The sequence below is a fragment of the Athalia rosae genome, chromosome 3 (genome assembly GCF_917208135.1).
Source record: "Athalia rosae chromosome 3, iyAthRosa1.1, whole genome shotgun sequence".
NCBI classification, from domain to species: Eukaryota; Metazoa; Arthropoda; class Insecta; order Hymenoptera; family Athaliidae; genus Athalia; species Athalia rosae.
The window spans coordinates 3,978,766-4,001,907 of NC_064028.1; the positions used below are offsets into that span (position 1 = coordinate 3,978,766).

General features: G+C 37.1%; 7 protein-coding genes across 17 annotated transcripts; 5 read left to right on the plus strand and 2 right to left on the minus strand.

Annotated features, from left to right (window-relative positions):
* The first annotated feature begins 130 nt into the window (after positions 1-130).
* LOC105686195 (odorant receptor 13a-like) lies at positions 131-2,013 on the plus strand. Of its 2 annotated transcripts, none has more exons than XM_012400819.3 (6): positions 131-456; positions 523-1,226; positions 1,299-1,398; positions 1,483-1,590; positions 1,660-1,824; positions 1,909-2,013. In XM_012400819.3, exons 1-6 carry the CDS (start codon positions 361-363, stop codon positions 1,963-1,965), a joined length of 1,230 nt encoding a protein of 409 aa, XP_012256242.3. In that variant the 5' UTR covers positions 131-360; the 3' UTR covers positions 1,966-2,013. The 2 variants fall into 2 exon arrangements, with proteins under 2 accessions (XP_012256242.3, XP_020708083.2); XM_020852424.2 differs by having other exon boundaries at positions 1,483-1,548.
* Positions 1,847-6,640, minus strand: LOC105686532 (peroxisomal acyl-coenzyme A oxidase 3). Of its 2 annotated transcripts, none has more exons than XM_012401455.3 (12): positions 6,413-6,640; positions 5,017-5,163; positions 4,782-4,928; positions 4,556-4,702; positions 4,319-4,466; positions 3,918-4,208; positions 3,646-3,809; positions 3,315-3,558; positions 2,987-3,220; positions 2,749-2,903; positions 2,379-2,672; positions 1,847-2,305 (listed from the first exon to the last, which is right to left on the minus strand). In XM_012401455.3, exons 2-12 carry the CDS (start codon positions 5,149-5,151, stop codon positions 2,213-2,215), a joined length of 2,052 nt encoding a protein of 683 aa, XP_012256878.2. In that variant the 5' UTR covers positions 5,152-5,163; positions 6,413-6,640; the 3' UTR covers positions 1,847-2,212. The 2 variants fall into 2 exon arrangements, with proteins under 2 accessions (XP_012256878.2, XP_048507662.1); XM_048651705.1 differs by lacking the exon at positions 6,413-6,640 and adding an exon at positions 5,420-5,677.
* Positions 6,555-9,998, plus strand: LOC105686533. 3 transcript variants are annotated; one of them, XM_048651707.1, is made up of 8 exons: positions 6,555-6,693; positions 7,422-7,506; positions 7,571-7,706; positions 7,801-7,987; positions 8,052-8,241; positions 8,325-8,418; positions 8,493-8,744; positions 8,831-9,998. In XM_048651707.1, the coding sequence occupies exons 3-8, from the start codon at positions 7,695-7,697 to the stop codon at positions 9,722-9,724; spliced, it is 1,629 nt and encodes a 542-aa protein (XP_048507664.1). In that variant the 5' UTR covers positions 6,555-6,693; positions 7,422-7,506; positions 7,571-7,694; the 3' UTR covers positions 9,725-9,998. The 3 variants fall into 3 exon arrangements, with proteins under 3 accessions (XP_048507664.1, XP_048507663.1, XP_020708081.2); XM_048651706.1 differs by having other exon boundaries at positions 6,566-6,693; positions 7,326-7,506; XM_020852422.2 differs by lacking the exon at positions 6,555-6,693 and having other exon boundaries at positions 6,836-7,506.
* LOC105686534 (protein phosphatase 1 regulatory subunit 12B-like) lies at positions 9,758-12,150 on the minus strand. Of its 5 annotated transcripts, XM_012401457.3 has the most exons (5): positions 11,643-11,868; positions 11,339-11,572; positions 11,061-11,249; positions 10,186-10,997; positions 9,758-10,111 (listed from the first exon to the last, which is right to left on the minus strand). In XM_012401457.3, the coding sequence occupies exons 1-5, from the start codon at positions 11,725-11,727 to the stop codon at positions 9,992-9,994; spliced, it is 1,440 nt and encodes a 479-aa protein (XP_012256880.2). In that variant the 5' UTR covers positions 11,728-11,868; the 3' UTR covers positions 9,758-9,991. The 5 variants fall into 5 exon arrangements, with proteins under 5 accessions (XP_012256880.2, XP_048507669.1, XP_048507667.1 ...); XM_048651712.1 differs by lacking the exon at positions 11,643-11,868 and adding an exon at positions 12,049-12,150 and having other exon boundaries at positions 10,186-11,249; XM_048651710.1 differs by having other exon boundaries at positions 10,186-11,249; positions 11,408-11,572; positions 11,643-11,870.
* LOC105686535 (calcium channel flower) lies at positions 12,013-17,228 on the plus strand. 2 transcript variants are annotated; one of them, XM_012401460.3, is made up of 6 exons: positions 12,013-12,155; positions 12,241-12,361; positions 12,595-12,802; positions 12,893-13,000; positions 13,467-13,628; positions 13,987-14,120. In XM_012401460.3, the coding sequence occupies exons 1-5, from the start codon at positions 12,153-12,155 to the stop codon at positions 13,591-13,593; spliced, it is 567 nt and encodes a 188-aa protein (XP_012256883.2). In that variant the 5' UTR covers positions 12,013-12,152; the 3' UTR covers positions 13,594-13,628; positions 13,987-14,120. The 2 variants fall into 2 exon arrangements, with proteins under 2 accessions (XP_012256883.2, XP_012256882.2); XM_012401459.3 differs by lacking the exon at positions 13,467-13,628 and having other exon boundaries at positions 12,017-12,155; positions 13,987-17,228.
* Positions 17,229-19,134: 1,906 nt separating this feature from the next.
* On the plus strand, positions 19,135-21,606 carry LOC125500162. 2 transcript variants are annotated; one of them, XM_048651715.1, is made up of 4 exons: positions 19,135-19,600; positions 19,680-19,850; positions 19,925-20,051; positions 20,129-21,606. In XM_048651715.1, the coding sequence occupies exons 1-4, from the start codon at positions 19,441-19,443 to the stop codon at positions 20,667-20,669; spliced, it is 999 nt and encodes a 332-aa protein (XP_048507672.1). In that variant the 5' UTR covers positions 19,135-19,440; the 3' UTR covers positions 20,670-21,606. The 2 variants fall into 2 exon arrangements, with proteins under 2 accessions (XP_048507672.1, XP_048507673.1); XM_048651716.1 differs by having other exon boundaries at positions 19,135-19,850.
* Positions 21,462-23,046, plus strand: LOC105686233 (phosrestin-2). Its single transcript, XM_012400874.3, has one exon. It carries the CDS (start codon positions 21,611-21,613, stop codon positions 22,760-22,762), a length of 1,152 nt encoding a protein of 383 aa, XP_012256297.2. The 5' UTR covers positions 21,462-21,610; the 3' UTR covers positions 22,763-23,046.
* The last annotated feature ends 96 nt before the right edge of the window (positions 23,047-23,142 follow it).

Here is a 23,142-nt window from a genome sequence, read left to right on the forward strand (position 1 = left end):
AACTCTTTTCTACACCTATATAAAAGCGGATCGTTATAATAGCTAAGCTGAATTGCCTATCATTTTCAAAGAAAATGAGAGGCTTCCTGAAAATCACAGTGATTACTTGTTTGTTGTCCATGATTACTGCTAGCTATAGATTGACCAGACTACGCCAAGTACAGGTATGTTCGTCAGCGTCTAATCATTGTCAGCTTTTTATATTTGATTATTTTGTAAAAAGATTTGTATGCTAAGTATAATGTGCGCTTCTACCCACTATTAACATACCCTACGATGTATTAAAATGCCATGTTTTCCTTTGATAAAATGTAATCAACACCATCCTATCCGTGGAGACGGTTTGCATTGAGAGTCACGATGCAGAACAGGGAGGTTTCTATTTATGCGAAATTTTATGACAAGTATACAAACATAAATAAAGAGTTGCTCAGAACCGTTGGATTGTGGCCGCAAGTAAGTAGAGTGTCAATAGAAATTAACTGTGATCAAAAGTTGTTAATTTTTATTCTTTATATTTAGGATGAGAAGAGAAAGGACTCAATCAAGAGGCGTGGGCTGGCAATTTCTTATCTTCTCGTGTTACTTGGTCTGACTTTGACGCAATTTTATCACGTCTACCTGATTTGGGATAACTTCTTTGATTGCTTGGAAATATTATGTAACACGACTACGTCTTTTCTGATAATTCACAAGACAATTATATTCATTTGGAATCGCGATATTATACTGAACTTTGAAAGTCAGGGCAGAAGGATGTGGATTGCAGAATTTCATGATCCAAACAATGTTCAGATTATGATTGAGGCGGCAAAGACGGCGCAAAAGCTCACTTACATATTCCTGAGCATAGTTATATTTACGCTAACCAATTTTTTCATTGCTCCGGCTGTTTCTGTGTTTTATCAATGGAGATCCGGAGTGCCTCCTGAAGAATTCCACTATGTTCTTCCGTACTTGGTCAAATTACCTTTGGATTTGCATCAACCCGTACAACATGCGATTGGATATATACCTACAACGATATGCTCCATCACCTTGATTTATTACATTGCTGGAATAGATTCATTTTATTGCACCTCGGTCCAACACATAGTACTTCATTTCAAGATCTTGGCACGATCTTTAACTCAGTTGCAAACGATCAAACATCCGAATTGCGGTAACGCCGAATCAGTTATGAACCATTTACGTTCATGTGTAGAGAAACATGACGCTATTATAAAGTAAGAGTTCAAAGTATGCGTCATTATTTACATCAAATTACGCAGTACCTCAACTATTTTCTCATTTCATAGGCACAGCGCAGTTTTGGAAAAAATTTACAGTCCTATCATCTTAGGGCTCGGGGTCATCAGTACGTTAAGTATGTGCATGGTGATCTTCCATGCGGTCGTTGTGAGTTTTGATCATTGGATTTAACCCACACCGTATAGCTTGTAGATAAATATTAAATATCATCAGCTCTTCGCCTTTTTGTAGACACGGGGTGGGCACAATGGAAATATTGCATTATTTGTCATGTATTTCTCTATGGAAGTTTCTGAGGTACTTTTGTATTGTTGGTTTGGGAATACCTTAACTCTTGCGGTAGGTTGTAGCCTCTGTTTTATCTATGCCATTTTAATAGTAAACTTGACTTAATTGCAATTTTTTCAGAGCTCTGAAGTCGGCTGGGCCTTGTACAATACGGATTGGTACTCAGCTCACCAAGATAAAGTAGCATTTGCTAGTTGCCTGAAGATTATGATGACTCGGACCCAAAGACCCGTTAAAATTACAGCTTATAAGTTTGCGGATGTATCGCTGAAATTGTTTACTAACGTGAGTGATAGTAACTTCATCATTTTTCGTGACCCAGATTTTCGCCCGCGAATAATCTTATTCAATTTATTCGATCTGTTGTAGATAATGAGCACCACAGCTTCATATTTTACATTGTTAAGAACTCTATATCAAGGTTAAAATATGCATATGACCTCATTCATCTCCTTTGTAAAACCTTTAGTATAACAATAACAATAAAAAAATATCGATCACAGTAACAGTATAAAAGTATTCAACCGATGTCAACAATATGTCATATAATATAAGATACCAACATTTTTCACTATCACAATATAACCGCGTAACTTTGCTTTGCGGTAAATGCTAAAATTTCACCATTCCCCAATCCGTCCAGCCTTGTACCCCATGTTATTGAATTGTTATTTTATAGCTTGGCAGGTAATATTTCCTTCCACCATGAAGGCTTCTTTAGATTTTGCTCGTCTTTTAAAATCCATTCTTCGAGATGTTTGTAGATCTACAAAGACAAAAAACAGGCTACTTTATCTGGTCTAAACGAATGATCGAATCGCTGGTGACTGCGGTCTTACCTGACCATCCGCCATGCCCAATGCAGAATTCATAATAAAGTCGGGAGGTGCAAGTACATCAGCGAGTGCAACTGCATCCGCCAAAAGTTCTTTACACTGCCAGATGATGCCGTCGCGTAATAAAGTGTCAATTCGAGAATCTGGTGATGCATACCCCCCTGCGTAAAGATCGCCGAGTCTCCGCTCAAGACTGGAGGCTCCAAACAGTGAGCATAGTTTAGTCAATACCCGTCGTTCCTCGGGACTCCAAACTGGATCTTCGAGACGTTCAATGAAAATTTTCATCACGGCATGCTGAGGAAATGAGAATATAGCTCATCTAGAGTATTCGATTTATAATACAGACGTTGAGTTTGCACTTTCAACTGACCTCCCCGTACACCAGTGATAGTGTTCGAGCTAAAAATGATTGGGTGTTATTTCGTATGGTAAAATTGTCCAGCCCTTTTTTCTGATAATCTTTCACACGTTTATCGGTTGCCTCTAGATAGTAGCAAACAAGCCACTTGAACACCTTCAACAAATCTGCATGAAAAAACAAAAATAATTAAATTAAATGTGTGATATGAGGTTTGAAAAATGAACAAGAATAAACATCATATTCGTACTTTCAGGCTTCATGGTGTCTTCAATGGTAGAGCATTTGAATTTCGACATGAGTATCCTTTGGAAATCAGGGAGGAAGTCAACACTGCCTAAGGGAGAGGAGACGTGATTTCCCTTTGCTATCGATGACCTGACACTCAACAACCAGTTGCTGGTTTGTTGGACCAAAACATTGTTTTCTCCTTCGTACGTACAATTCGCGTCATTGTCATTCCTCAAATCACCTAGGCGAGAGGCTGTAAAAATTGAATATTGGTAAGATCGGCTCAGTTTTAAAAATAAACTTTACATTGCGCATGTAATGACGAATGGTGAAACCTAAAGAACAACCTTTTAGGTAACCGTGTCCACCGCAAGATTCTCTGCAATCTTGAATAGCATCACGGACAAGCCAAGTACAAAGAGGCTTAGTAGCGGAAGAAAGTGCATGGATCTCTATTCCTTCAGCTGCAAGTAGCTCACGATCTTCCCCACCCATCGACCGCAATTGTAAGTCGTACGCCCTGCCACAAAACCAGTATGAGAATATTTTGGTAGCAAAAGCAGCCGCCAAGTGTGGGAAGAGTCGAAGTTGCTGAAATATGAATAGATTCAGCATCACTTTGCAATTTGACAGAGTTCACAATAAAATAAGTTACATGGATTATAAGTAGGGTCATACCTGTATTTGATATTCGATCACAGGCCATTCCTCATTCTCTTTTGGTCCGAACTGTTTTCTTGCTGCCGAATATCTAATTGCGATAGCTATCGCTACGCTCAAATATGCGTTGCTGATGATAGTTATGTTCACTCTGCCGATTGAGAGGGCTCCTAACGCTGCACCTGTAAATAATTAGGTGATGTTTGTTCACTGAAATAGCACCCAAATGATACATACAAATTGAAAAAACCTTGACTCCCAGTTCTCCCAAGTGTCTTCATTGCATTTACCAAATCGCTTGCTAGGATCCTTAAATCGTGAAACATATTTTCCATCCTCCGTAACGTCACCGTTCTTATTCAATAGGTTCTCCCGAGGCAGCATGTAATTAGTGAACTGCACGAAACCGTTGTCAACTCCGTTGAGGCCAATCTTTTCACCCATATCTCCTACTCTTACTCCAGGTAAAGGCTCTAACGTTTTTACATCACGAATTTGTACGATAAACGGATGCAGTCCTTGGTTTGTGCCATCCATCATTATTAGCTGTGCATAAACAATCGCATGGGTGGCTGACTGGCCTGTGAAAAGTTGAAAAAACGTGAACTTGGTAAGAAGAAATACAAAATAAAATATATGTACACACCAGTTACAGTTAATAACGATCGTTGAATATTTTCAGGAAACTTACCAAGTCCGCCAGCCCAGCATTTAGCTGCTTCAAAATCTGGAGAGTGGAGAACAAAACATTGCTTATTTAAATCGTACGTGGCAGTTGTTCTCATGCTTTTAGCGTTCGTCCCATGGGATATTTCCGTTAATGCGAAGCATGTGATTATCTGTGAAATCAAAATTCGTCATACCGATACTGAATTCCTGCCCTTTCGACCGAGACTGATTTTCAGTTACCTCCGGGCGATCTTCTTACCTCACCTTCTTGGCACTGTTCTATGTACTTAACATGACGTTCTGTTCCCAGAGCAAAAAATGCACCAGGTACCATGCCAAATAAGATGGCAGTTTTTACCGGCAATGCTCCATTGTATTGAAACATTGCATCAACCCATGCGGCATGCTGGAAAGAAATTATCCAATGATTTTTGAAAATTATAAAACTGAAAGTATTTCGTGATTAGCAACACCACTGTACTTACAGGTACGCTACCAGACGCTTGTATGCGATCATTTTTCAAGAGGGTCTGCATTCTAGCTTGGCATATTCTGCGCTGAGTGTCTAGAGGTTCAGCCTGGTCTGGATGTTGAAATACTGGTGAGTTTTCCAAGTATGACCACATATCATTCTAAGGGTATAAAATTTAGGGAATTATTCCAAATGGGCCAGGAGTTTTATTCTTTCCTTGTTTCTATTTATTCAGTACGAAGACTTACCTTGAATTTCAATACCGCTTCACCTTCCAAGTTCAATTTCAACAACTTCCAATCAAATGTTGCTCGTTTTCTGTATGTCTGCAACGGACCCAGAGGAAGGTCCTGAATCAAATTTTGCACCCCTGAACGGTCCATGGTATGCAGTATCTGGAAAAAGTATGTCGCTTCTACTATTTGAGTCTGACGATGAGCATACGTCATTTAAAACATAGATAGCCACATTCTCAACAACTCAGGTAAAAAAGTGTTTCGACGATGGTGAAATACAGTGGACTTGCAACCTTGTGTCAAAACCTTGAATCATGGAAATAACAGGTGTTAGTAATAGACTATGGGAGAACGCACTAATAGAGCCAAGACAAGTAGGTTAATATCGAACATCTGAATTAAATTCTCCACTCACACGAGTGTTGGTCAGGACACGCTTTGCACTTCGAATGAATTCCATTACATTTCGTTGTGGAATCGACCTTATAAACCGTATTCTGCCTTCAGTGACAATTAATTTGCTTTCTCTTTCGCGTCCAGAGTTTCGCGTGCATCTTCTGCTCGTACATTACCTACTTCGTGCCTGATAATTAAGCAATATTAATTTTTCTGAAATATGTCTGGAATTTAAAGCCTTGGTGAACGGCGAAGTATTGAGGTTTTAGTATTTACAACCGACCGGTCTACAAAGCTCCAAAGTCCGCGCGCGTAAACGATTTATAATGTATAGCAAAGGCTCTATACCCCCACTTCGGCAGTGCTCTCTCCTACTTGCAAGACTTTTTTTTATCTTATATCTTTTACAGTGATCGTTGTTTTTTAGTTAACTGTTATACATGCATATGTATAGTATGTATATCAATGTGCGATCACCTATCAGATGTGAACCATTCCAAGACTAGCACCACCTATGAAATAGATTAAAATAAATAATGAAGATTACACCTAGATGAAATCATGCTTAACTGCTTATATTGGTAAAGATATACTTATTAATATATGTAATTAAACATTCCGAGGCAACGAGTTAAAAATCCATGTCTCTGCCTATTTTGGCAATTCATTGGAGGGAGGAAGTCAAGACCTTGACTTCAGAGCACCACATAATGACATCGCAAAAGAAAGTCATGAATAATTTTATTGTTAGTTGAACAATTACACAGTTTGGAACTCACGAATTAATGTACTAAACACCAGTGAACTTTAATTGTTGTTGAATATAGCTTGCAAATTAGATGCCGCGTCAAACGTCATGAATGAAATAAATATAGCAATTTATAAGGACAGATTTTTGGTCTGATGTTCAATTTCCGAGTATACCGAAATTCCTTCATAATACGGTAGTCGTTTTCAACGATTGAAAATGAGTAAATTCAACAACAACTGAGTTAACACTATGCTTTCTTACCTGTTGAATGTATGTGGACAACTGTTAGCGATGCTGTGCTCTGTCCAAGCTGTAGTCTGGTGTCTCAATTGGTGGTTTATGCGCCTCGGGCTCAAGTGCTGTGTAGAGCTGATTTATTGTGCGTGAATTATTAATTAGATACCACAGGTCCACCAAAAGTACAAATAATAATAAGTTTTATTAGAAGACAGGAATTTAGGTGGACAAGAGTTTCAGCTGATGTGACTTGGGTTATTTGAATGCTATCTAGTAGCACTTGACTCGAGATATTATTTCATTTGGTATGCATTCTTTTATCTATTTTCAGGTTTTCGCGATAATCATTCATAATCACGATAACTTATCCGAGTACATTGACATCGCTATACTTGTTAATCACATTGATTGACCTTGAAGCTGGGCCCCGAGCTGATATGGCTAATTGACAGATCGAAATTGAAGATGAATGAGTGATCTAGGAACTCTAAAGTGATCCATTGCTCTACCCTTTTGCGTTCGAATTACTTTCGCGCTTTCTCGCGTTGTTAGGATACTGTGTACTGATTACGAGGAGTGGGGGTAGTAATGTATTGTTCTATTTTATGTCCATGATTTTTTTTGAGAAGTTTAGGCGTTCAATTTCAACTGCTTTGTGTGACTTGGAATTAGAAATGAGCTCCAAATATCATGTAATACACAACCCCAAAACTACATATCGTCAATTACATTATATCCTACTTTTTTTCTGTGGCGCCACCGTTAAACCGCCACGGAGGATGAATTCAGACTTTCCCGGGGTTCAATTTGAACGGCGTTTAGCGCATGAACGGTACCAGATTTTGGTATTGTGGAACGCATTTGGAACCCAAAGTTCCATAAGCGAGTTTAAACATTTAACTCGCGGGTTTCATTCGTATTGTTGAACTGGCTCTAGAGGTTTGCGTGATATTCAACATGCAATCCACGACATCCCAGCAGATTCCGTCTCCAGAACTTTTCTTCACAACTGTTCCTCCTATTTCTATAATAGAGCTCATATTAGGTAAAATTGACCCATGTGACTATCCAGATCCATCAGCTAAGTCGGATTTCCAACGGCGGGTGTTAAAATGCCGGTGAGTGGGTGTAGTAATCTCGATCACTTGATTGATCCCAACAAATTTCTCTCTTCCACCATAGAACGTTGATCGATGCAATACCAGAGATCATTGCTTACCCAGGGGCTTTTTCGGATTCACATATTTATATTTCATCTACTAAGGAATTGTTGGAAACTGGAAAAATACAGGAAAACCTTGCTAGAATGAATATACAGGTGTGCAAGTTTTAAATATTTCCTCACAATTCCTTCTTTGTGAGTTTATTAATTTTCTGTAATTGTAAGATACACGTTTTTCTATTGTTGCTAGTTAACTTCACTCGAGAAAGTCAGTCCACAACTTTTTAAAAGTTGTTTGATCTACACCATCTACCACAAACTTGCTCCCGAATGGAACCAACTTGGCGAAGATCTTATTCAAGGGAGAAATTTCCTCACTTCTGAATCACCGCTGAACGCCGTAAGGATGGAAATCACTAATCAGAGTCACATTAAATGTATGTATTGGATTAGGAGGTATACATACATGTATAACATATGGTTAATCAATTCTTGAAACAGGTGAAGAAACAATTTTCTCAATATCTCCAAGATGCTATCGTAGCTTCGTGTTATTCTCGCTTCAAAATCTTAAAGGTCGTGATCAGTTTTTGCCTACCAAGATTATAAACGATTTTTTAGCAGCTAAAAATGACACGATTGAGATAAATGAGAGAACTACGGGAAAGTGCTTGGTGCAAGTTTTTCCCAGGTAGGAACTTAGGCATGTGTGCATGAAATTATTTGATTTTTATATTTAAAACTAATGATGATCTATTGTACCTTTTACTGTAGTCTAAGGAGAGCACGGGTTGTACGTATAACAAAACAGATGTCAAAAACTCATTTCAAACACTATGACCAAATAAGGAATTATTGGCAGAATATGGTTTGTATATTCTCACCATACCGGATGTCATTGATCGGATCTATACACCAACGGTCTACTTTTTTGAATTTCAGTATGCCTATCATCTACCAGAAAGTGATAATGATCTGATTTACTACGAGATATGTTTCTTTGGAGAAAGTTTCACGTATCCTAGTTGCTGTGTATTGGCCCCCAAGCTGAAAGAACTACGCATATTTCCTGCGAAGGACATTGTGAATCAATTTATTTCTGATCTGCATACCAGAGTCCCTACCATTTGTGGCGTCCCATTGACAGTTACAAAATTTGTACCATCCACCTTCACAGTTACTCTTCATCGAAGGGTACGTCAACTATACATGCAGTGATAATAATTCTGACCGCAACAGCGCTAACTCAAATCACATGATTTTGTCACCTTCTGTTCAAGGATGATCTCAAAGAGAATGTTTTAATCAATGAAAGGGCATTCCCGACCAGCCAACGGTTGACTTTATTTGGAAGTCATAACAGTACGTGTGACTTGGAGAATGCTCATGCCAATCCCTATTGTGGATCGTCAGCAGCTATTTCTAACACCACTTGTGGCTCAACAACTTATCATAATGTGATGCAGAAGAAAGATTCCCGCCAGGCTTGTGACTTGAAAGACTCGACGAACGCTCATTCTTCAAAAAAGACTTGCTTGGGATTGTCTGACTCAAACAACACAGTGGATACAGTAATTAAAACACCAAAAAATATTATAGATATCACTCTTGACTCATGGAAGAAGCAGGCAGCGTGTTTGCGTCAACTTCCAAATGACTCTCTATGGGTAGGCAACTCAATCACTGATAAATTACAAAAAAGTGATTCCAATGATAAATTAGCTGTTGAGCAATCTGGCAAGGATAACAACGTTGTGACTGATGGACCCCACGGAAACGCTACAGACATCACAAGTCCCTATTTTGATGTGATTCCAAGTACAAAGGGTAATGAATACCTTGGCACCTCTGGTGCTCGGTTGCAAGTAAAAATATCATCACAAGAGGGGAAGAAGTCCACAAAGCTGAATTTCCACCGTTTGTCTCGTAAGAAATTAACGACTCCAATGATAATTGGAGCGAACGCAAAAAGAAAAGATCAACATACCTCAAACCTGAATATGAAAGATATTTCTGAATACTTCAAGACGAAAAAACGAGTAGGGAAATCATTCCTGGAAACTTCAAAACTAAAATCTGACGCACCGAAGTTCATTCAAACGCAGTTAAATTTGCAGCATATTGGAATGGCTAAAAACCACCTTGGTGACATAGCCAGACCATCGAGTTCCTAAGAATACTCGGGGATGAAAATAATCTCAATAAGGTCAGTTTAAAGAGAAGAATATATTTTAAAATAAATAGGGTAATATTACAAGTTATTCTATTTTTATCAGTCAATTATCTACTATACTTCAATTCACGTTCTACGATTAGACAAACAATTAATACATATAATCCAAAATACCGCCTATCAATGATTCAAAGAATACAGTTATAATATAAGTATGTCATTCATGGCTAAGTTGTTGAGAACAATAAATAATTCCTAACGTTTTTACTCATTGATTTTTTCTATATGCGTCTATTACTTCCAAAAGCAATTCTCTGTCGTGTTCGTTGGCTATTCCAATCTCCCTCAAATCCTGGTCAGTCAAGGTTAAAAACAAAGTCATGTCAACCTGAGAAATAGAGTCATAGAGTAATGATTATAGAACGAACAAACGTGAATAAATAGTAAACGTATACTACATACTTCTTGGGCTAAGAATGTCGAGATAAGATGGGCTAGGTCAAATTGTTTTAGTATTATGACGAGCTTGGCCTGTTCAGAGTTGAGCACCATCCCTCGTGGCGGTGTTTTATAATGTGGGGGTGTAGGTGTGTTCTCTCCGCATACATCTTCCTCTTGAAAATCGGGCGGTAGATGGGGAGATCGAGGAGGACTGAACTCAGGTTCAAATGTCAGAGTGGTATTGTAATAGCTTGATTGATCATAAAACTTTGGATCAATTAGGTGGATATTTTCACTCCTTGTAATTAGTGAGGGACTCCCTGGCAAGGGGTCCTCTATTTTATCGAATACAAAAACATTGTTTCGGTTTTGTTGTTTTAGGTAGATAAATTTTTGGGTCATAGGACTGGATGGAAAAATGTAATTTGGAGAATAACATAAATTTGGCGATTTTGCCATCCATGATTCTGAATTATAAATCAGATTCGGGGAGATACAGGAATTATTTTTGGGAGCAGACTCTTCTACATGGAGAACATTGGGGTTTTGCAATTTCGTTTTTTCATCCTTTCGAAGTACTGATCTTGACTCTTTGTTTACCTCTATTGGAGAGTGGACATGGATCGTAGGCATAGCGACCCTTGTTTTCTCATTTTGCATAACCATTTGGCTAGGTGAATTTTTAAGGTTTTCATATTTGCACTGTCTTTTTTCACAAATTTTAATATTGTCTGATTCATCACTCCAATAATCATGAACATTTAGTTCTGGTTGAGCCAAAATTTGAATTTCTGGAATAATTGACTGCTGCATAGCCAAATGAGTGTACACACCTGAGAATAATTCACACAGATAATAATGACGTATATCGAATAGTAGTCCAAAAAATAACTTACTTTCATCCTTCAAATCTAACCCAAAGTTTATCAGCTTAAAAAACAATTCTTTATCATTTTTCATGGCAGCAATGCACAGTGGAGAGATATCATCATGAACCGAATTTTTCAGTGCTATAGGACAAGTTTTGTGAATAATTTCAAACATCTCCTGACTTATACTTGCTGCTATGGTCAAAGCAGATGTACCTAAGGAGACCAAAGAACAACTATCATTAGCAAATGACTGCTATTCTATTTTTTGGATGTATTCGTGGATGAAATTAATATTTCTTCACCCAAATAAGTTCTGTGGGTTACGTCAGCTCCATGTTCTATAAGTACTTTGACAGTTTGAGGACTATTACCACGAATGGCTTGCATCAGAGCAGTCCAGCCAAATTTATTTTTCCTATCAATGTTACAATTTTTATTCTGTTCTAAAATTGTTTTCACCGATTCAGTGTATCCTTTTGCTGCACTGACATGTAAGAGACTATCTCCATAGTTGTTCACTGCATTTAGAGAAAATTCTGAAAGCATTTATTCTTATGAACGCCCAAGAAAATTTTATCAAATCTTTGAGACTGTATATTGTTGTACCTTTTTTCTGTAATAAGTCACGGACCTCTATATCTTTGTGCGCATCGTAGCAAGGTAGTTTAATGTTATCAGTAATTACTGGCATATTGGCAGAGAGAACGAACAATAATTTTTAAATATACCACGACTGTTCAAAGTGCAATTAACTCAACAGGCTAGAAAGAAATGCCCTTGGCAAGGATAGCGATTCATGATTAGATGAGAAATAAAGCACGTAAACACGGACTTTCAGAACAAAAAAAAGGTTGCTAATACTTTGCTACATCGTACGTATGTACATACGTTACAGCATACAACATACATAATTGGCGCGAAATCGGAGTGCGCAACAATGTGCAACAGTAATTGGAGTAGCTACAGACTTCTAGATCGCCTCTATTGGGAAGGCAGGTAACTAATAGAATACCTGTGGGTCGATTTTCCGTGCGTCAACAGCACGTCCCGTAGCTCGGCTGTCAGCTGTGTTGAAATAATTGAGAGAAATTTTTAGAACGAAAACTACAATTAAAAATGGTAAATGACACATCAAACAATGCGAAATCATGTGACTCTGTCACGTGATTAAACTCTGATTAATTTTATCTGTCGATTACTTTAGTCTTTCGGTGAGAAAATAGCGTCAATCATGGAACGACCTGGTCAGGATCCAGTGGCCAAAGACGACGTAGCTTGGTGGATGAAATATGCTGGTCGAGGTTTAGGGACTGTTGGTGGTTTAAGTAAGTAATAATTGCCATAACAGCCCGCGATCAGATGTGTTTGCTAGAAAATGAACGAAAAATTTAACCTATATGTGATATTGTCAATCAAAATTTTTTCTAATCGAAATTAATTTACATCAATTTGGATAGAAGAATTCGAGGAAAGAGAATGAATTTTGATCTGAAGGATTCCTTTTCTGCTGTGATTTTTTTTATAGATCATTTCCTAATTTATCACGCTCATATTTCAGTTGCCATACTCCTTGGAGCATGGTGTTCCGTTGATATTCTTTGGGGTGACGTTGCTTCCTTGATTGCCGGTATATGGCAGATGGTTGCTGGTTTTCTTGTCATAATGGTCGAGGCACCCTGCTGCTGTGTTTTTATTGACTTTGTACAAAATATAAGCGATTTGGCGGACAGAAGACCTTATTGGAACAGAGCTGCTGTTTACTGTTTGTAGGTATCGTTAACAAAAGTGTAATCTCGTCAAGTAGCAATTGATACTTTGACATCCAGCTGAACAAGAATTATTTTTTGTTTTCTCAGAATCGCACTACCAGCCGTTATTCTGTCTCATGGTATTGACACGATATTTGGCAGCGGACTCATATTTGGAACTGGAGTTATATATGGTCTGATGTCCCTTGGGAAGAAGTGAGTACAGAAAATGCTTTTCACTTCATGTTTTCTTCATGTGATATTGAATATAAATCACATGATACCCTGTGTAATTGAACTTCACTGCAAAGTCCAAAATTTTTTAGGTGTGTCCATTGCCCAATTACTATGTCTTTTATGTTCCACATTCAGCTTCGGGGTTTGAGTACTGTTTTCAAGACTAACCGATTTTTATTTGTTGCTTTGGCATAAGATTTTAGGTACTTTTAAACAACCGTAACTGTGTTGTACTAACAAAACAAATGGTTGCCTGTACGTGGTGTAATTATTTTTTCTGCAGGGTTTGGGAGTCCTGCAATTTTTTTGATTCATTTTATAATAATTGTATATCCTCTGCAAACTCGTTTCAATTGATTAAACTTTCTGCGGATTATATCGCAATAACTGTTCGCAATATATGAATAATAATGGGATACTGAAACACTGACACAATGGCTAACAGAGGGTCAAGACCTGACTTGGCGGGAATGACTTCTCCTGGGGTGAGTTCTCCACAGGGCCCTCCACCTCTGTCGACAGATCATCATACCACCCTTATGGAAGATCCTGATGTCTGGAGACCAACATAAACACAAAATTCATACTTCGCTTCTTCACTAATCAGGCAATAACAATAAAATGTTTATTCTTACCACTAATTGCATGCTATATTCTAATTGTAAGTGTGAGTCCGCTTCCTCAACCATTGTGCATAATTTTGTGCTTCTATTTTGATTTTTGTAACTTCAGAAACGAAGGCCCTGTGCTAATTTTTTTTTTTTTAATGATTATGTTGTATATCTGTTCATGTTTTTGTTTCATTTTTTGGCAAAATGCATGTATTTTTCCAGCTAAATAAATTCAGTATTTAAGTAAGTATCTATTAATACAACAGAATTTGAGCATAGCTGATGTCGATCTCTTGTTCACCGCTTTGGATTTTCATTTTTAACTACTTAATTAATGATTGCAAATATTCCTAGGGCTTCGGCAGATGAAATGAGAATGGCAGCAGCTACGGACACGCGAGTAACGTCCTCAAACATGAGATCCACACTTGTTGAAAATGTGCAACCTATTGGAGTCAGCATACCACCTGATAGCAATGTCTGATCCTATTAGTAACAAATTGGCATCTAAGTCGAGCGCCTGGAGTGAATGATAATGGTATCTGAGTTTTGGAGCCCAAATTAGACTTGTGATTTCTTCGCATAGATCTATCTTAAGTTTTAATTTTAATCCTTGAAAATTAGTTCACAATAGATGTTCGATATTATTGTTAGTTGAGAAGAATCGACTGTAGGGAAAAATATTGAAGAATTTTTCTTCTCCGGATGAGTCTCAACTTCCCTTTATAATGTTGTGTATATTATGATCTCTTTTACATTCTAAAGGTTAACGTTACTCGCAGAAATGACAGCACTGCATTCAATGATAACAATCATTCGATTTAACACGAGGGACAAGCAGAATGATTATCTTCGCAAGTTAGGGAGAGATTATAGAATGTAAACTATCATTAGAATGCCAAAGTGATTTTTTTAGCTTATTTTATTCAACACAGATAGTAACTGCTCCAAAACTCGGCTATTCAAGCATTAGATTTTCAAATCTGTTAGAATATTCTGATATTACCTAAATCAGTTGAGTAGGCAATTGTTTTTTTTTTTCGTTTTTTTCCCCCTTGAAATGATCATCCTGAATTCAGTATTGAAATTCAATAGTTACTAGAAAAAGTAAAATTACTTTTAAAAAGTGAGATGTATGTCATCCTAAGAGCAATTAAAAAGCATTGTCCTAGCCGTTAATTGTGTTGATAATTAGACACATCAATACTGAATAACGTTTGATAATTTCGTATTGAGGATTGTCAACGAAAGCTGTGTCTGATAATTAATAAGTATCATTCATTATCAATACATTACGTATCATAATTGGTTCTTTATATTTCTCTGTTGATAATTGGGGTATTTCATTTTGCGATCTATTGACGTCCTTCGCTCTTTGATAATGAACCTCAAGCGTGTCAATCTGCCCTGGGCAACCAAAATTCTTTATTCTTCTCCGAACTTGCATCGAATTCGAAATTTATCCTTGCGTCGAGAGTAATGCGGTCTTTATCAGTTTAGTTCAGTTTTAGTAGTAATCGTAATTTTATTTATTATAATAATAAGTCAGATATTGTAATTTTTTTTGTTCCAAATGATTCAACATTTTTAGGATCATCAATTGCTGCTAACGTGAAACCGGTTGTGCTGACGCTTCTGTCGATATGTTATTATGGGCCTAACTCTGAAACATTATGTCAAAGCGATAGAGACGGAATTGGTAGAGATTTTTGGATATTGATGGGTTACTTTCTCCACTGTCATGTGAGTCATTATCTTCCAATCGCCGTCTTCTAGGTTTTTTAGATGGAAGTTTTGTCTTACTTTGATAAACCGAATTCCAATATAATTTAAAAATAAGCCACAGTAATTCTAATAGGTACCTAGACTGAGATAAATTTTGATGTCTCAATTATCATGGGACGAAATTTTATCGATTAATAGGCTGAATGAAATTCATTGCTCTGTACTTCCTGGCGGGGGAGAAAAAGAATAATTAGCTGCAGGGCATTATTTAGGATATTCTGGCACATTCCAAATAACCCATGATCCCTATTTTGTTCGTTTAATTTACCCTCAAATTCTGAATGTGCCAATACTAATAATAATTGCTCATTCTAATCATACATAATATTATTTTTAATCATCTAGGTCAATTTTATTATTTACATTATGCTTTCGCTAAGATTTTTTTTTCAACAGATTTTTCCAATGCATTGTTCTGGAAAGTCTTGACTTGCCAAATTTTTGAAACTCACACTCTCCCTCACACAACTTTGGTAATAAAAAAAGCTCGTTTTGCTGCTGGGTATATGCCATTATTTTTGTCCAAATCTAGGAGTCGTAAGTTTCATTTTATTTTCTCAAATCATTTAAATAATGTATTTATTAAGAGTAAAAGACTAAAGGCTATTTTCGTCATTACAAAATATAATATACCCATAGGCTCGAGTGTCACAAATATAATTCCAGTGAAAACGAGCTGTCATATCAACATAATCATCGCGCGTATATTTTTTCTGAATATTCCCTACCCCTAAATCTCATTTTTTTCAATAGATTTTCCAATCAGTTCTATCATCATAATAAAAAAATTCAGATATTCGATTATAGTGAAATCGTTGTACATTATTAATGAAACGTCATTCAAACAAATTAATAAAATCAACCGGGAACCAATTTTGATAGCTTAATTTTAACGCGTCAACCAAATTACTTATATAAATTATACATACTATATATACATACATATATAAATACATGTAATAATCATTGTGACTGTATCATTTATTATTTATATTGATTGGCAATACTCGCTTTTGGTCATCGAGCGTACATATAGAAGTTGATGCCTATCTAAATTTATGAATTGTATTATTAAAAATTACCCGTATGTCCACACGGGTGATGTTAATCATTATAGTAACGAAATAAAATAACTTTTAATTGTTGAAGAAAAAGAGAAACAGGAACAGAAAAAAAAAGAAAACAAAAAGACCTAATTGTTAAAAAGTCAGCGCTATCAATTTGTTAGTATGCAACCAACTAGCACCGTTATATATTATACCATGCATACTGTAAATATATCAAATTATGGATGCAATCGTTCAATAACATGAATTAACCGATCATTCGAGGGGTATGCCTGTGTTAGAGCCTAGAAAAGCTGGCCATCAAGGTACTCGATGTTGAGTATTTTTGTGAAAGACTATTTTCATCGTTAATGAGAAAAAATCACAGTGCTGATTTGATGAAAAAATTAAATATAAGGCTCATCGGTCAATTTGAAAATGTTTTTACTCCGCCTTATTCTTGATCTCAGATGGTCGACGCTTTCGTTAGATTGTGATAGAGACACATCCCCTATGACAGTGGTCTGTAAATTAAATAAGGGCGTAAAAATACTGTCCTTTATCGGTACAATTATACCATTGTGGTGAATGCCAGAGCTAGTTAATGAATATTATTATACATAAATGAATACATACTGTTACTATACCTAAATATTAAAAATAGCATACTATAAAAATTAAGCAAAGTTGCATAGCTAGCTCGTCGCTGCAGGGGTAATTATTCATGTTGCTTCATGATAAATAAATATGTATGTCTGCACGGAGGATTGATTCGAGTCCTTTTAGATAAGAGGTAGTAGAAAGAGAAGAAAAAAGTAGAACATTGATGATTAAATTTGTTTTTACGATCATTTTAAAAAAACTATTTGGTAATCAGGAATTTTAATTGATCGAATACATTTGATAATGTAATTAAATCGAAAATCAGGTATGCATTATACACACACTTGCTATGTTTATTAGCGTGGGTTGAAAAAAACTTTTTTTTTATTTTCTTAGCATGGGGGCAGAATTTTTACCTTATGAAAAAAGAAAATGTTTCAAATGTGAAAAAAATTGTTTTCTTGATATTTTGAGGTAGCCCACTCGTTTTTTGAATAAATAATTAATCAAGTGAGGTACTTCCAGCAATAAAAGTTTTTGCCACCTAATGATTACTCGACCGATTGCATGAGTAGATGATTTTGGCTATCAGATTTGGATTCCTGACCTGATTATATGTGTGAAGAACCAAAAAAGAAATTCGATTTTTGAGCAAAAGATGAATCATTTTTTTATTCGGGTTTAATATGCTTTTCTGACGTATTTTGACCTCAGGAATTCGAATCTGCAAGAAAAATTGACCTATCTATAAAATTGACCAAGTTATCGCCAATTTTCAGCTTTTTGGGGTCAAAAATAAAAAATTGATTTTTTAGTCTATATTAATGTAATTTGAGCTCAGGAATCCAAATCTGGAAGAGAAATTGGTCTATCTTCAAAAATGACCGAGTTATCCCCATTTTTTCGCATTTTTTACCATAAAAATGGAGATATCTCGAAGGGAAAGAATCGTAGCTCAATTTGGACAACGGATTCGTGTTTCTGAGGTCAAAATACATAAGAAAAGTGGCATACGATCAATTTTTAAAAATAAAAATTTTTGGCCAAATTTTGAGATTTTGCCAAGGGGTACCCCTTACGATTTTTTCAAATTTTGACAAAAAATTTTTATTTTTTAAAATTGATCGTATGGCACTTTTCTTATGTATTTTGACCTCAGGAACACGAATCCGTTGTCCAAATTGAGCTACGATTTTTTCCCTCCGAGATATCCTCAAATTTATGCCAAAAAATGCAATAATTCGACGATAACTCGGTCATTTTTGCAGATAGAGCAATTTTTCTTCCGGATTCGGATTCCTGAGCTCAAATTACATTAAGATAGATTAAAAAATCAATTTTTAATTTTTGACCCCAAAAAGCTGAAAATTGGCGATAAGTCGGTCAATTTTAGAGATAGATCAATTTTTCTTCCAGATTCAGATTCCTGAGGTCAAAATACGTAAGAAAAGCATATTAAACCCAATTAAAACGATGATTTATTTTTTTCTCAAAAATCGATTTTTTTTTGGTTCTTCAAGAGCAATCTCACACATAATCAGGTCATGAATCCAAATCTGAAAGCCAAAGTCATCTACTCGTGCAATCGATCGAGTAATCATCAATTATTCGCTGTTGGGAGCAGAAACATTAAGACATATCGAATGGTTTTAGTCGTAGAGCCACTTTGATTCATCGCAATTCATGCATGGGTCGAAATATTCGAATTTCTCGGTCTACGAGGGGCCCGAGCTTTGCTGGAGTCAGGTAGCCAGCAGCGGAGCGCTTTGTTTTGAAACGTCACCTTCGGGGCTGAGCAGAGGTGACGCCCCACAACAAACCGCGCGCCCGTGGCTACCTGACTCCAGATAAGCTCGGGCTCCCTCGTAGACCGAGAAATTCGAATATTTTGTCCCATGCATGGCTATAATTTTTGACCAAAAAAAAAATCTTTTTGCTGGAAGTACCCCACTTGATTAATTATTTATTCACAAAACGAGTAGGCTACCTCAAAATATCAAGAAAACAATTTCTTTCACATTTGAAACATTTTCTTTTTTCATAAGGTAAAAATTCTGCCCCCATGCTAAGAAAATAAATTAAAAAAAAAATTTTGTTCAACCCACCCCAATGTTTATTATTACTATTAATGTTAATACTATTATTATTATCATCATCATCGTAATCATCATCATCATCATTATTATTTTTATTATGATTGAAATTGTGTACCACATTACACTATACAAGCATAGGCAAATATGAAATATGTAATCACGTATATTAGGTACGATGTGTTTCCAGTATATTATACGAATGGTAAATTCCAAATCCTCAGTGTACGTATATCAATATGTAACGAAATTGTCAATATATCAATAATGAATATCGATATATGTTAATTGATGGATATTTTGAAAAATTTTTATTCTGCGAAACCAGTTTTACTTTGGCATTTCATTTTGAAACTACAGGTAATTGTTATTACAGCTCTTCATTTGATTTGTCGGGGAGAAGAAAAATTGAATTCCTTATCAGTCGACATTCAGTTATCGGTTGGTGAACTGTCATATACCTATACTTATAGCAGTTAAAGTTAGCTGAGATTTATATAATAAATAGATAGGTTTACAGAAATGCGAAGGTCTAGTTCGACGATGAAAAATCCAGCTCCGAGAGAACTCCGGTTAATTGAACTTGTTAAACAAAATCCTGTATTATACGACACAGAACATCCTTTCACTGGGGATACACCGCATAAAAATATGCTCTGGAAAAGTATCGCCGAGGAACTTAATACTCCGGGTTTGTGTAATATTTGTTTCCATAAAATTGGGCTCTGGAGTTATAATTGATCAAGTTGATTGATTCCTTCTCAGCGAATGTATTGAAAAAACAATGGAACAAGTTGAGCTCCGGTTACATGAAAAAACGCAGGGATATCGTGGAAGGAAAAAACGTAAAGACAGATCTCGTATACGACCAAGCGTTATCCTTCTTGGCGAAGTATACATAGTTTCTTATCCCACGGTTTATCGGATCCATTATAGATGGGATTCTAATTGTTTTGAATCTACTTCCAGGAAATCAGGGATCCTGAAACGCGCTAAAAGCTGCGGAGAGATACCTGCGGTCGTTGAACGAGAGGATCATGATTCAATCGGAGGATCATCTTCCCATTTATCCGTCGTATCTGAAGATTCGAAATGCTCAAAAACCAGGGCGGAAACCCACCACGAAATCGGTGGCGCCGTTCCTTTAGGATCAACGCCCCAAAATGCTCCGGAAATTTTTCCTGCCACCTCAACTTCTCGGGTTCTTCGCCCCAGAAGATCGGAACCCCTGCGTATCGTCTCTGCAAATAATACGAAAAGAGTCGGGACTCCAAAACAGGCATCCCCGATTGTAGCGGTTCCAGTTCCAGTTCCAGCTTCTGCAAGACGAAAGAGGACCAAGGGATCCTACTGCGGTCATTCCCAGGACGACGCTACCTTAGCTTTTTTCGAAAGCATGGCTCTCACCGTAGCCATGTTTCCTCAGCATCTTCAAGCCTCGATTAAAATGCGAATTTGTAACGTCGTGACCGAGACGGAATTCGAGTTATGCTCACCAAAAATGCGTTAGAAGAAATTTGAAAATTTCTTCTCTTTTTTCATGTTTTTTTTTCTTTCACTTCCCGATCGTTTACGTTAGCCGTATTATCATACGTTATACCGAATGTTTGAGGTGTCTTACAGTTAGTTATTGATCAATGGTAATGTTCAATTTATCAGTTATAATTAATGCATTGGTTTCATCGAAAACATGATGTGGCAAAAATTAAAAGAATCTTGCGTTGAATCATTAGTCGATTAACTTGTTCGTTTTGTTTATCTTTTATATTTATCTTTTTTCGGAAAAACAACTCGCGGAAAAATACGATAGTGCAACTGTTTGTAACGTCTTATGTTACACGGCGACATTCTACGTCAGAAAGTCTTAATTAAGACAACAGGATTACCTGCTACGAAACTATAAGAGCCTTAAATTAAACAAACTCTGACGCCTCTATTCGTAACGCCTTTTCTTTATCATTAATCATGGATTTAAAGTCGGGGTATTTCTAAAGAAGTTGAACGGTAGGTTCCGTGGAATTGTTCTTTCAAGGTATAAAAAAACAAATTCGTAGTTCAGGGTCACTCATTATCAACCGTCGTCTGATTCCCTTTCCCGCTTACATTCGTATAGGTATGCGTGTGAGGAAAAATAAAAAAAATTACCCTCCTCGCTCATCGAACCATTCGATATTTCGTGCAAATTGAAAAGATATGTGCAGAGTAAGTACGTGTGTCCGTTTATCCCCCTCGTTGAATGGATTAGGAATCACTAAAAGTTCCCGGCGTCATGAACAAAAGCTCTTATAAGGGCGCCCGTCCGTCGATATTCCCGCAGAACGTTTCGGCCTCGCTATAAATTAGGTCCTCTCGATTTGAAATTCATAAATTATAAAAAAAAAAATCTCTTATTTTTAAGGAAAACAATATATACGTATTTGAAGAAAGAGGAATTGCAGAAAATAATTCACAATGGTTGTAAATTTCAAGGTGTACAAAAAGTGTTCGCCGAATGGTAAAATCGCTATTTATCTCGGGCGGCGGGATTTCGTCGATTATTTATCAGGAGTTGAATCGATCGACGGCGTAGTCCTTCTGGACAAGGACTACGTGGAGTCGGGAAGAAAAATTTGGGGCCAAGTTGTGTGCAGCTTTCGTTACGGGCGAGAAGAGGACGAAGTTATGGGACTGAATTTTCAAAAGGATCTTTTTCTGGCATCCGAACAGCTTCATCCGGCAACCAAGAAGATGGAAGCCGGTGTAACGAAACTGCAGGAACGTCTTTTGAAAAAATTGGGACCCTGCGCGTTCCCTTTCACCTTTACACTCCCTCAGGGCGCCCCATCGAGCGTGACGCTTCAACCTGGACCCGAAGAAGCTGGAGAACCGTGCGGCGTTTCTTATTACGTTAAAATATTTTCGGGAGACACTGAGACTGACAACGCTCACAAAAGGAGCACGGTATCCCTCGGTATTCGTAAGATACAATTCGCCCCAACTAAACAGGGAAGACAGCCTTGCACCGTAGTTAGGAAGGACTTTTTACTAAGCCCGGGGGAACTTGAATTGGAAGTTACGCTCGACAAACAGCTTTATCATCACGGCGAAAAGATAATGGTGAATATAAGCGTCAGAAATCAGAGTAATAAAGTTGTTAAGAAGATGAAGGCGCTCGTACAACAGGGAATAGACGTTGTTATATTCCAAAATGGCCAATTTCGAACAGTTATCGATGCCGTTGAGACGCAGGATGGGTGCCCGATAAACCCTGGTTCGACACTGCAGAAGGTCATTTACTTGAAACCCACCTTGGAGAGTAACAAAAATCGTCGCGGTATCGCCTTGGACGGTCATCTCAAAAGAGATGAAGAGAATTTGGCCTCGAGCACGCTCCTCACATCTCCCGACGTTCGCGACTCATTTGGAATTGTCGTTTCTTACGCAGTTAAGGTAAAACTCTACCTGGGAGCCCTCGGTGGTGAACTTTCCGCCGAATTACCCTTCATTCTAATGCACCCGAAACCCTCCGAGAGGATCAAGGTCATGACCGCCGAAAGCGTCGCCATCGAAGAAGAAAATGTACCGGAAGATCGAGCCGCCGATACCGAAGATATGAAAAGCTAGACGCCATTAATTTCTCTTTACGATATTGCAAAAATTTCGCTTCGAATTACTTCAAATTTCAATTGACCAACTTTTATTTATATTATCTCAATTTCCGTTGCTGTTCGAAAAGAGCACTGACATAATAATTCTTTATCTATTATCAATTATGAAATCTTGTCTATAACACTTATAATATGTATACATATTGCTTATGAAACATACTCGTAACTTATCTATCCAGATGTTATTTAATCTTCTAGATTGTTGATAGACGACCTCAAATAAAGTTGAATACATAATAATTGTTCTTCTGTAGGTACTTCATCTATTTTTGTATGAATTCCATGAGACATGGAGGAAGCACCAAAAATTTTTCAATCCAATCAACGCTTCTAACG

What these genes read in the sequence shown, in the direction of transcription:
- LOC105686195 (XM_012400819.3), top strand. Translation starts at nt 361, where the DNA reads ATGCAGAACAGGGAGGTTTCTATTTATGCGAAATTTTATGACAAGTAT. An exon ending in GGAATACCTTAACTCTTGCG is followed by an intron (nt 1,591 to 1,659) that starts GTAGGTTGTAGC and finishes CAATTTTTTCAG; the next exon opens with AGCTCTGAAGTCGGCTGGGC. An exon ending in CGCTGAAATTGTTTACTAAC is followed by an intron (nt 1,825 to 1,908) that starts GTGAGTGATAGT and finishes GATCTGTTGTAG; the next exon opens with ATAATGAGCACCACAGCTTC.
- LOC105686532 (XM_048651705.1), bottom strand. Translation starts at nt 5,464, where the DNA reads ATGGAATTCATTCGAAGTGCAAAGCGTGTCCTGACCAACACTCGT. An exon ending in AACAGTGCCAAGAAGGTGAG is followed by an intron (nt 4,467 to 4,555) that starts GTAAGAAGATCG and finishes TTGATTTCACAG; the next exon opens with ATAATCACATGCTTCGCATT. An exon ending in TGATCGAATATCAAATACAG is followed by an intron (nt 3,559 to 3,645) that starts GTATGACCCTAC and finishes TTCATATTTCAG; the next exon opens with CAACTTCGACTCTTCCCACA.
- LOC105686533 (XM_048651706.1), top strand. Translation starts at nt 7,346, where the DNA reads ATGCAATCCACGACATCCCAGCAGATTCCGTCTCCAGAACTTTTCTTC. An exon ending in TTGCTAGAATGAATATACAG is followed by an intron (nt 7,707 to 7,800) that starts GTGTGCAAGTTT and finishes TATTGTTGCTAG; the next exon opens with TTAACTTCACTCGAGAAAGT. An exon ending in CAGTTACTCTTCATCGAAGG is followed by an intron (nt 8,745 to 8,830) that starts GTACGTCAACTA and finishes CTTCTGTTCAAG; the next exon opens with GATGATCTCAAAGAGAATGT.
- LOC105686534 (XM_048651709.1), bottom strand. Translation starts at nt 11,727, where the DNA reads ATGCCAGTAATTACTGATAACATTAAACTACCTTGCTACGATGCGCAC. An exon ending in TGACTTATTACAGAAAAAAG is followed by an intron (nt 11,573 to 11,642) that starts GTACAACAATAT and finishes AAATGCTTTCAG; the next exon opens with AATTTTCTCTAAATGCAGTG. An exon ending in AACCCACAGAACTTATTTGG is followed by an intron (nt 11,250 to 11,338) that starts GTGAAGAAATAT and finishes TGGTCTCCTTAG; the next exon opens with GTACATCTGCTTTGACCATA.
- LOC105686535 (XM_012401459.3), top strand. An exon ending in AGGGACTGTTGGTGGTTTAA is followed by an intron (nt 12,362 to 12,594) that starts GTAAGTAATAAT and finishes CTCATATTTCAG; the next exon opens with TTGCCATACTCCTTGGAGCA. An exon ending in AGAGCTGCTGTTTACTGTTT is followed by an intron (nt 12,803 to 12,892) that starts GTAGGTATCGTT and finishes TTGTTTTCTCAG; the next exon opens with AATCGCACTACCAGCCGTTA.
- LOC125500162 (XM_048651715.1), top strand. Translation starts at nt 19,441, where the DNA reads ATGTTAATTGATGGATATTTTGAAAAATTTTTATTCTGCGAAACCAGT. An exon ending in CAGTCGACATTCAGTTATCG is followed by an intron (nt 19,601 to 19,679) that starts GTTGGTGAACTG and finishes ATAGGTTTACAG; the next exon opens with AAATGCGAAGGTCTAGTTCG. An exon ending in CGAGGAACTTAATACTCCGG is followed by an intron (nt 19,851 to 19,924) that starts GTTTGTGTAATA and finishes ATTCCTTCTCAG; the next exon opens with CGAATGTATTGAAAAAACAA.
- LOC105686233 (XM_012400874.3), top strand. Translation starts at nt 21,611, where the DNA reads ATGGTTGTAAATTTCAAGGTGTACAAAAAGTGTTCGCCGAATGGTAAA.